Below are 11,578 nucleotides of genomic sequence, written 5' to 3'. Positions count from 1 at the left end.
TGTCCGTTCGGAACATAGACTCTCACATCCAATTGTGGAGAAGCTAGATTAAACTAAACATGGCATTCCTCTATCCAGAGTACTACCACATGGTAACCATTCCTTCTGGAGCTCGGAGCATTCACATCTACGAAACAAACATCTCTACCTCCTATATTTCTGTGCGCAATTCTCTCAAGAGATATTACCTGAATGGACACTGGAGTGTGGACTGGCCTGGGCGATACAAGTTTTCGGGTGCCACCTTCAACTACAAACGGTCCTACAAGGAGCCTGAGAATTTAACCTCCCCTGGACCAACCAATGAAACTCTGATTGTGGAGGTAGAGACCAGCTTTAGGTTCTGGGGCTAATGAACTGGGGCTTTTGTAGGGTTGTTGTGGTGGTTTTAATTGCATGTATGCAGAATTGTAGCTATCAAGAATCAGGAGCAATCCATGCAGCAGGCTCAAGGGGGCAGTAGACTTTTTGCTATTGTCTTTCCTTGCTTGATTTAGGAGCCTGTACATGTACTTACCTGTGTTCCAGTCTCTGGGTCTTTATCAGTAGATCTTATGAGTGGTAGCTGTTTTCTTTTAATTATTTTATTTAGCATACCACTTAGAGTTTTTTTTTATGACATATCTGAACACATATGCCCTTGGGCTTTGTTATGACATATCTGAACACGTATATACTTGGGCTTTGTGTGTTTTCATTCCCTCACTGTCCCTTCTTCCCCAACCCCCATGCTGCTCTCCAACCACATAGTCTCCCTTCTCATTTAAGGTCATGGTTGGAGAGAGAAAGATGATAGATAAATAGAAATGTATAGATGGATATATAGGTAGATAGGTGATGATGAATATAGATGATGCATGACGGATGGATGGATAGATAGATAGATAGATAGATAGATAGATAGATACATAGATAGATACATAGATAGATAGATACATAGATACATAGATAGATACATAGATACATAGATAGATACATAGATACATAGATAGATACATAGATACATAGATAGATACATAGATAGATATACATAGATAGATACATAGATAGATAGATGATACATGATTAGCATAAATCATATAAAAATGTGATTCTGTCTCTCTTTCTACTCCTGTGCCTTGATTCCCTTCTTTCCTATTGTAGTGCATTCATTCTGTCACCATATCATCCCTTGTTGACTTTCATGTCATGTAAGTGTCAACTGTGCTCTTGGGGTGCTGAGTGGGTAAAGGCATGAACAGGAATTCATCCAGGTGACCACTGCTATGTAGATTAGGAACTGGGTTTGGGAACAACAGACCTCTAAGGGGTCCAGTCTCTGGGCAGTGTTATTTTCAGTAAGTGAGGCCACTTTTCAGCAATCGCAATGATCCCCATGCAATAGACAGTGCAGATGAGCTGCAGCAGGGCAGGGGAATTCAAGCATCCCCAAAATCCCTAAGTCTGGGAAACCAACCCAAAAATCTATGAGAAATTTGGGAAACCTAAATTCTTTTTGCATATGTACACATATGTGAAAATTCCAGATATGAGAGGAAACAGAAATGTTTGGGGGCTTATTTACTCCTATTATGATCTCAAGTTCCATCCATTTCCCCTAAGTAACATAATTTCATTTTTCTTTGTGTCTGAACAAAGCCTGGTTGAGTATATGTACCACACAGTACTTAGCCACTTCCCTGTTGATTGCCAGTGTGACTCCATGTCTTGGCCATTGTGGATAGTCTTACAATAGCCAGGCATACACATGCATCCCTGTGATGTGCTGGCCTAGATCCTTTTTTTTTTTCCTTACATCATGGAGGACTGTAGCATGTGGTACTCTAGGGTTCATTCTCTGAAGAAACCTTACACTGCTTCTACCATGGCTGCGTCACTTTTCTTTCAAACAGCTGCCTATCCTCTTTCCCTATAGTCTTGACGACATTTATTAACCATCACTGTCACATGATTTCTTGATGATAGACATTCTGACAGCAATGAGAAACTTAGAGCAAATCCAATTTGCATTTTCTTGAAGACTAATGATGTTGGACTCATTTATAAGTTGGGTGATTATTTGCATATCTTGCTCTTGGTGATTGTCAGTTTTGTTCATTTGCTTACTTACTGATTAGATACTTTGAGATTGGGGAGTTAGCTTTATGATACTTTATACATATTATTCGTCTTCCATTCATTCTTTCATTCATTATTTCATTCTTTATCTGGTGCATGTGAACAAAGATTTTCTATCACCTTCTCTCCTCTGATGATGCTGTGCTGTTCTTTTTTAATTGATTTTTTTTCATAGACTATATTCTGGTTAAGGTTTTCCCTCCCTCAGTTCTTCCCAGATCTCCCAACCTCATCACGGAGCAAATTTCATTCCCTTCCTTTCTCTGTCATTACAAAACAGCAATCTTATATAGACAATAATAGTAATAATTGTTTGTTTTATCCTATTCTCTTCTGTTTACATTTTATCTTTATGAATAATATTCTTGAATATTATTCAATTCTATTTATCAACTTTGGCTATTTCTTGAGCCATGGAGGCCTGTTTGAATTGTTTACCTACAATTATACCACAAATGTAGTCTATGCTTCCCTCTAATTTTAAAGCCATTGATACATTTTGTGGGGTTTCATTTGTTTCTTTGCCTGCCTGCTTGCTTGCTCACTCTCTTTTTCTTTCTTTCTTCCTTCCTTCCTTCCTTTCTTTCTTTCTTTCTTTCTTTCTTTCTTTCTTTCTTTCTTCCTTCCTTCCTTCCTTCCTTCCTTCCTTCCTTTCTTTTCTTTTTTTCTTCCTTGCTTGTTCAATTGCTTGTTTAACAAGATGAGAGCTCTGAGTCTAGTTTAAGTGTGCTACACATGGATATGCAGTTTCTCTAGCCCTATTGAAGATGCTATCTTCTCTCCGGTGTATGTTTTGGAAACTTTGATGAAATTCAGGATGCTCTATCTGAAAGAGTTTATTTCATTTATTATTTTATTTCATGGGTCTCTATGTCTATTTTTGATCTTTACTAAGCTGGTTTTGTTACTAAGCTGAAAACCTAGCTATTATGATACCCTCAGCATCGTTCTTTCTCTGTGGATCACACTGCCCATCCAGGATGCTCTATGCTTCCAGAAAAGTTTCAGAATTATTTCTCATATCCTCGTGGAGGATGTCATTGGAATTTTGACAGGGATGTCATTGCATCTGTAGATCGCTGTTAATGGTATAGCCTTTCTCATCGTATTAATATTGCTGAATCATCAATTCTTTATCCATTGTGGTTCTTTTTCAATTTCTTTATAAAGTGTGTTGATGATTTCAGTATTTAATCCCATCAGCCATATAGTTTTCTATATTCCTAGAAATTCCTCTTAGGTATTATGAATGGAATTATTTTCCCGACCTCTGTGTTGTCATATTTGCTATTTGGAGAAACGCTTCTGATTTCTCTATATATTTTCAATGATTTCCATTGGATGCTGATTTATTCTGACTCTTGAATGGTATTTCTGTTAAGTCCCTATGATCTATGTGTGGTATAAGTCTGAATTTTCTTTGTGTGCTTTTTCTTTTTGTCCGAATGCTTTATTTGTTACTATGTTTCCACATTTGTGGAAAGCATGGTAATGAGGTCACCCATTGTTACCATAGCTGGACAAATCAATGCCTTTATGTCTATTTATATTTGTTTTCTGGAGTTGGGCTTATCAGTGTTCGTTGCCTGTGTATATAAGATTTCTATAATACCTTGGCAGGTCATTTTCTTAATTAATATGTCACTATCTTCTGTATCTCTCCTAATTTTGGCTTTATGTCAGTTTATCAGAGAGCATAGCTGTCCCTGCCCATTTTCAGCTTTACCTCCGTACCTTCACTTTCAGTATGGATGCATCTTGGCCAGAAAGTAGTGGGTATTTCTTTAAAAAAAAACAAAAACAAAAAACAAAAAAAAACAAAAACAAAAACAAAACAAAACCACAAAACTATCTAGTCTTACTTTTTACCTCAACCAGCTGCTCTACATCTTCCAACTGGACAGCTGGAGATTCACTATTGAGAGGGATTGATCATTGAGTCCTGTAATTTCATGGGCTCTTTTCTTAGTAGACTCATTTCTTCCTTTTCTTTCTCTTGTATTCATATTGGGTTTCTCTGGTGTACTGTGTGAGATGTTCTTATGTCTCCTCATTTTGGGTCTCTTTCCATATGAAAATCATTCTTTCCTATGTGCCTGTGATGGATTCTGCCCTCCTTCCTTTTCTGTATGTACATTTCCTTTAAACATCCTCTACAAGTGCTGCTGATGGCCAAGTCAAGCTTCAGCTGGTTCTCGTCTTGAAATGACTTTCGTTCTCTACAGTTACTGTGGTATTTATTTACTCATTCATTTGTGTGTATCCTTTCTAACTTCAGAAAAAAATTGTGTGTTGCATGTGTCTGATACACTTTTAGAAAACAGACAGTATTTTGTCAACATGGTTAGTTTTGTAAGCTATTATTTTATATAGTTTAAAGCAAAGTCCTTATCAGTTTGTCATTGATTTTACTGTACTTCACTTTATGTCTTCTTTTCTTCTTCTGTAGCTTTTGTTCCAAGGCAGGAACCCTGGTGTGGCCTGGGAATTTTCATTGCCAAGGTCAGGGGCTAAGAAGACTCCAGCTGCCCAGCCCAGCTACTCATGGGCCATCGTACGCTCTGAGTGCTCCGTCTCCTGTGGAGGGGGTAGGTCACTTCTTATGCTGCGCTGGAGGTGCGATGTAGATACAGAATGAAATCAGGTCATGGGTCATGAAAGATAGAAGCATATGTATAGAGCAAGAGTCTTAATCCACGCTTATTAATGAAGTAAACTGTAAAATAATTTGCCATCCCCTTGTATACTCAGATCCACCAAGAAATTTTATGATGTTATAAAAACTTGTAATGACAATGAGAAGAAACATCACTGCAGAAAACCATAATAGATAATAGACTTACTACTTTAATATCACAGAAATTTAAGAGTGTGAGATGCAAGAAACAATTCTGTTTTTTATTTGTTGGGATTTCCTTTCTAGTTTAATAGATCATCTGATATATTAACAGATCTGTTAATATATCAGATGATCTATTAAACTACAAAGCTCCATGGGCTTCTGACCTGATGTTTGTAGGTTTGATGTCTGACTCTTCGGTTGGGTGTTCTAGGGGCACATTAAGTCACTGACCATGTGCAGGTGATGAGGAATGTACACCATTTATAAATCATAGAGTATACTAGAAATATTTGTGGCTGGGTTGATGCAATTTCACAACCTGTTCCTGTTTGTTTTCTATTATTTTGGCAAAAGACCATGGCAAACAGTGCCTTGGAGGAGAAGAGGTTTACTTTAGGTCACATCCAGGTTCTAGTCTGTCACTGTTTGTGGGAGCTTAGAGTATTTAGACACTTCACATCCATACTCAAGATCCGAGAACTTGCTTGTGCTCTCCATTCTTAAAAAGCTCATGACCCACTGCCTAGGGAACCCAACATATACAACCCCTTATTGAGTTCTACCCAGGAGAGTCACCTTGACAATTAAAGCTAACCGCCTTACAATTACAAACCATACAAATTCTCTCTCTCTCTGTCTGTCTGTCTGTCTCTCTCTCTCTCCTCTCTCTTCTCCTCCTCTTCCTCTTCTTCCTTTTTCTCCTCCTCCTTTTCCTCCTCCTTATATGAATAATCACAGCTGATGTAACAATCAGGTCATGGCAATAAGTCAGAAAAATCCAATAAAGAAGTGGGTGGTTTCTTCCAACACTATCACTCTTGCATTAGTAGGTATTTCTTTCCTGAGTGATAACTATATCTTTACATGGGGTCCATAACTGAGTATGACTGTTGACAATCCCACTCCTGGTGTCCTATAGAGCATCTTCTAGTACTTTGAGGACTGACCAACCAGGAGGAAATTTTCAGTCCAGTTCTGGCTTGCTTTATCCTGTGATCACTGATGTAATGCAATGATGGATTGCCTTCAGAATGGAATTTTTAGTTACTCTAAGTTGGTAAAGTTGTTTAATATGTTCATGCTGTTGGAACTTTTAAAAAAATTAGATGTTACCTGAAAATAGCTCATTTTGCCTGCTATACAATCAATATTAGAGAGTGAAAGTCTAACACCAGCATCATTTCATGGTTCCAGTTCTTGACAAATGATCAACTGTCCAGGAATCTGATGATAGATCTTGAATGTTGCCTTCCTTTCTTACTGACTTTGCACAGGAAGAATATTTAGATTCCTATATTCTGTGCTTTCAAAATCATGGCTTGTTCAGACCTTCCATTATTCTGGATAATTAACATCCAACCATCATCTTCTTTGCTATCTACAGATAGGCAGTGCCAAACTGGGAGAGGACATTTGGAAATCTCTTCATAAATTCTGCCTGGCACCAGGAGGAGGTGTCCTCCTTCTGGGATTATGAACAGCCATGTTGCCTTTTGTGATGGGCCAGATTCCATAGGGAAATGATGTCCTGGCAGCCGTGAGCAACCACTGCCCTCCACCTTCCTGTCTGGCTACTTTGTTTACTTCTTAATCTCCATTTTTTATTTATGACATAACCAGACTTTAGTTCAATTTTCCTGCTCTGCCAGGCCTTGAATTGACATTCATTCACCCCCTGGGATATGGCAGGGGAAGCCAAGAATCTTGTGGTGATCCAGCTGATCTGGTGGTGTCTGCTCTCTGGAAGGGAGACTTAAATTTGGTGCTGAGCTCGTGTTTGCTGTTCACTCCATAAAAGCATCAGATTTTCTTCAAGTTTTTATAAAAATGTAATTTTTTTCAAATATTTTTTCTGTGGTTGAATTGTTTCAATGTGTCTCAGTCAACTAATCATAAGCTCCTTTTCCATATTGAAATGTTTACAAAGCAGGGCCCATGGCAATGGTCCAAGGTCTCCAATATGCAGTGGGCATTTCTGGGGATGAGGCTTTTCTTTTGGATGAACACATTCACCTAATTCATGACTCAAGTTTCCCCAGCAAGCTTTAAGACTAGTTTTATAAACCTCTCATAGATTTCCTTAATACTCTCTTCTTGGGTAATATTTCTGGAGCTTATGCTTTAATTAATTGAGGAATTAGATTTGGAAAATTGAAGAGAAGCCATTAGTAATCTTGTCCTTATTTTATTACTTCCAAATAATTCCTTCACTTGTTCATGAATTCTTCCCCTCAGCAAATGCTAAAACTAAGGTCTGGGATTCAAACTTCTTAAAGCTATCCAGGTAAATGTTAAGAGGTCCAGGAGACCATAGATTAATTCCTTCTGTGTCTGGATTGGCAGTGAATCTCAACATCCTCCTTGAATTTCATAAAAATGAAATTCAGTGACTTTTAGTTGGTAGACAAAAGCAGTGAAGTACACCAGAACAACTGCACCAAGAAAGTGGGTGTTTCTATGAACCCACTATTTTGTAGATATATGAGGCCCAGGGTTGGGCTCTGGGCCTTTGAAAGTGCTGCTTTTATGAATTTTTTAAAAGATTTTAAAGTGTGTGTGTGTGTGTGTGTGTGTGTGTGTGTGTGTGTGTGTGTGTGCGCGCGCGCACGCGCGTGCGCACTGAGCCTGAGGAGTCCAGGAGAGGCAACTGCATTCCCAGGATATGAAGTTACACAGATGCCTTTATAGGGTGATGAGCTACTCAACATAAGTTTTGGGAAATGTGCTCAGATCCTCTGCTAGAGCAGTATGCACTGTTAGCCAATGAGTCATCCCTCTAGCCCTGGTTTTGTACATGCTTGATCCACAAAAATACACTCAGTCTGGAGAGAGACTTTGTCCATGTATGATAATGGAAGATTGTAACTCTGTTATGCAATGGTCAAGAAGAACCCTCAGACACCTCAAGACTGTGACTCAGACAGTCCAGCGTGACATTAGGAATATGTGTCCTATAGAGCAGTATTACAGAGATAGCTTCTGGGGAACAGTGGCATCCTACTGCATAAATTATCAATACTTCTGCCTTTTCTGATTCTGGTGTCGACTTGATTCCAATTACGCACTCTTACCTTTGCTTCATGTGCTATCACGTTTGGAATCTCAGAGTAACTTCTCTCTCTCTTGAACTTCACCAGAAGAGCAAAGCAACACAGATAAACTAGAAATGATTCTAGATCTCAGTCACCTTCAAGAAGACCTTCTACAAATAACTCTGTGCCTTTGGCCTTGACTCTAATGAATTCAAAATGAGTTTCCATTCTCAATCCTATCTTCCTACCTCCTGAAGGAAGGAAAATAAGTGAAAGGGAAAGAAAAGTGGTATGTTTTCTGGAGAGGGGAGACACTTTCTTCAGTAGACCTAAGTTGGATCTATCTGACAGGTTTCTTCAAGGATGCCTTGAAGTTTAGAGTGAAACAAAGAATTCCCCCTTACCAAGGAGCAGCCATCCTTCCTCCCACACCTTGTCCATCAGGACAAGAGTCAAATGTCTGTCCTTGGTCCTGGAAACTGACCTTATCCTGGTGGGCATAGGCAGATCGTCTCTACACCCTACTGGGTTTATGCTCATGCATGTAGGACTTCATGTTTGTACATATAGAACCTGAGAAGGTGGGACATCTGTGTCTATGTCAATATTGCCTATTCACTTTCTCATTTCAATATGGATTTGTTTCTCCAAACACATGCAGGAGTTTAATTTTAGTTTCCAAGGTGTCTTATTTAGTGTTTACATTTCTGTGAACAGACAGCATGACCAATGCAGCTCTTACAAAAAAACCCAATATTTAATTTGGGCTGGTCTACAGTTTCAGAGATTCAGTCCATCATCATCAAGGCAGGAAGGATGGCAGCATCGAAGCAGATATTTTGCTAGAGGAGCTAAAAGTTCTATATCATTTTCCAAAGGGAACCAGGAGAAGAGTGGCTTCTAGGCAGCTGGGAGAAGGGTCTCAAAGCCCACCTCAACAGTGACACACTTCTTCCAACAAGTCCATACCTACTCCAACAAGACCACATCTCTTAATAGTGCCAATCCCTGGGCCAAGCATATACAAACCACATTCCACTCCCTGGTCCCATAGGCTTTTTCAAACACATGAATCTGTGGGGGCCATACCTAAACATAGCACAGAGCAAAATATATTTAGTCCAACTTCAAAAGTCTCCATTATCTATAGCAGTCTCAACAATGTGTAAGTCCGAAGTTCAAAGTCTCTTCTGAGATCCATCCAACCACTTAAGTGTAATCCCCTATGAAATCAAAATCAAAAAGCAGATCACATCCTTCTAATATCACAGAATATATATTATCACTCCAAAATGTCCTGGTGAATAAATAATGGACCAAACTGAGAGTAAAAAATAGCTGGACAACTCCAACTCTGCATCTCCATGTCTGATGGCAAAGTGCTCTTAAGATCTCCAATTCCTCTCATCTTTGTTGACTGCAACAAGCTTCTTTCGCCTGGGCTGGTTCCACTCCCTGTTAATGGCTTTCCTCAGTAGCTATTCCATGGCTCTGGAACCTAAAAGTTTTACTGTTAGCTTTTCTCTAGTTACTCCACAGAGAGACCTATGGCTTTTTACAAGGATAACTGTACACTGGGGGAAAGGAAAAAAAACATACTTTCTGTGGTCTATTGGATACTGGTTCTGAATCGATGTTGATTCTGGAAGATCCCAAGAAACACTGTGGCTCTCCAGTTAAATTAGCAACTTATGAAGGCCAGGTTATTAATGGAGTTTCAGCTAACATCTGACTCACAGTAGGTCCACTAGGTCCTTGAGCTCATCTTGTGGCTATTTCCCTATTTCTAGAATGTATAACTGGGATAGATATACTTAGAAGTTGGCAAAATACTCACATTGGTTCCCCGACTGGTGGAATGAGGGTTATTATGGTTGGAAAAGCTAAATGGAACCCTTTAGAGTTGCCTCTGCCAAAGAAAATAGTGAATCAAGAACAGTATTGTATCCCTGGAGGAATTTCAGAAATTACTGCCACAATCAAGGACTTAAAAGTTGCAGCCGTGGTGGTTCCCACAACATCTTCCTTTAACTCTCCTATTTGGACAGCTCGGAAAACAGAAGAATCATGGAGAAAGACAGTTGACTATCAAAAACTAAACCAGGCAGTAACTCCAATTGCAGCTGCTGTATCAGCTGTAGTTTCCTTAGTTGAGGAAAGAAACACATCTCCTGGTACCTGGTATACAGCTATTGATCTAGCAAATGCCTCTTTTCTCAGTATCTATCCATAGGGACCAGAAGCAGCAATTTGTTTCAGTTGACAAGACAGGCAGTATAGCCTTACAGTTTTACATCAAGGATATATTAACTAGCCTGTCCTGAGTCATAACTTAGTTAAAAGTAATCTTGATCATCTGTCTCTTCCACAAATATCTCAATAGTGTACTATATTAATGACATTATGCTGACTAGACCAAGTGAGCAGGAGGTAGAAACCACTTTTGATACATTGGTGAGACATATGTGTAGCAGAGGATGGGAAATAAATCCAACCAAAATTCAAGGACTATCCACCTCAATGTAGTCCCTCTAAATGAAAGATAACTTATTGCACCTGGCCCCTCCCACCAACAAAAAAAGAAGCACCAAGTTTAGTGGGTCTATTTGGATTCTGGAAACAGCACATTGCTCACTTGTGTGTGTTTCTCAGGCCCATTGACCAAATGACTCAGAAAGCTCCTACCTTTTGTGGGGCCTGGAACAGGAGAAGGATCTTCAAAGGTCCAGGCTGCTGTGCAAGCTCCTCTATCACTTGAATATGATCCTACAGGCTCAAAGACTTAAGGTGGCAAATAAAGATGCTGCTTGGAACCTTTGGCAGGCCCCTGTAGGTGAATCACAGAAGAGACCTTTGGGATTTTGAAGCAAAGTTCTACTATTATCTACAGACAACTATTCTCTTAAAAAAAAAAAAAAGCTCTAGGACTGCTATTGGGCCATAGTGGAAAGTGATCATTTGACAATATAGGACACCAGGTTACCATGCAACCTGAACTGACCATTATGAGCTGAGTGTTATTGGGCCCATCGAGTCATGAAGAAGGATGTGCACAGTATCAGTGTATTATCAGATGGAAGTGATTATATATGAAATCAGGCCTGAGCAGGTACTGAAGGTACAGAGAAGTTATACAAAGAAGTTGCCCAAATGCCTATGGTTTCTACTCCTGTTACAATGCCATCTGCTGCCCAGCATGCACCTATAGTCTCATGGAGTATTCCCTATGACCAGCTGACTGGAAAAGAAAAGTCCCAGACCTAGTTTACTGCTGGTTCTGAACATCATGCAGACACCACACAGAAGTAGACAGCTTCAGCATTACAATCCTTTTCTGGGAACACCCTGAAAGATACAAGTGAAAAAACATCTTCGCAGTGGACAGAACTTCAGGTAGTACACATGGTATTACAATTTGTTTGGAAGAAGAAATGGCAAGATACATGATTATTCACTGACTCATGGTCTTTAGCCAATGGATTGGCTGGATAGTCAGGGGTTGAAAAATTGGGAAGTAAGACATCTGGGAAAGGAATATGCAGAAAGACCTCTCCAAATGGACAAAGAATGTGAAGACAGTTGTGTC

The 11,578-nt window shown here is 39.4% G+C and overlaps 1 protein-coding gene across 12 annotated transcripts in view; it reads left to right on the top strand.

The window, feature by feature from the left end:
* Adamts16 (a disintegrin-like and metallopeptidase (reprolysin type) with thrombospondin type 1 motif, 16) overlaps positions 1-11,578 on the top strand; it is a 114,048-nt gene that overhangs the window by 73,725 nt on the left and 28,745 nt on the right. For 11 of the 12 annotated variants that reach the window (NR_137640.1, XM_006517268.4, XM_006517267.4 and 8 more), the window contains 2 exons: positions 79-323; positions 4,568-4,706. Coding sequence is in view for 10 of the 12 variants with exons in the window: in XM_006517268.4 (XP_006517331.1) it covers positions 79-323; positions 4,568-4,706 (384 nt within the window). In the remaining 2 variants the exon portion in view is untranslated. Of the gene's footprint in view, positions 1-78; positions 324-4,567; positions 4,708-11,578 lie in introns of those variants that run through there. The other variant, XR_001780789.2, reaches the window with a different exon arrangement.

This window comes from Mus musculus, chromosome 13 (genome assembly GCF_000001635.26).
Source record: "Mus musculus strain C57BL/6J chromosome 13, GRCm38.p6 C57BL/6J".
Taxonomy (NCBI): domain Eukaryota; kingdom Metazoa; phylum Chordata; class Mammalia; order Rodentia; family Muridae; genus Mus; species Mus musculus.
The sequence above is the reverse complement of the archived record's forward strand: the minus strand, read 5'-3'. Positions and strand labels throughout refer to the sequence as shown.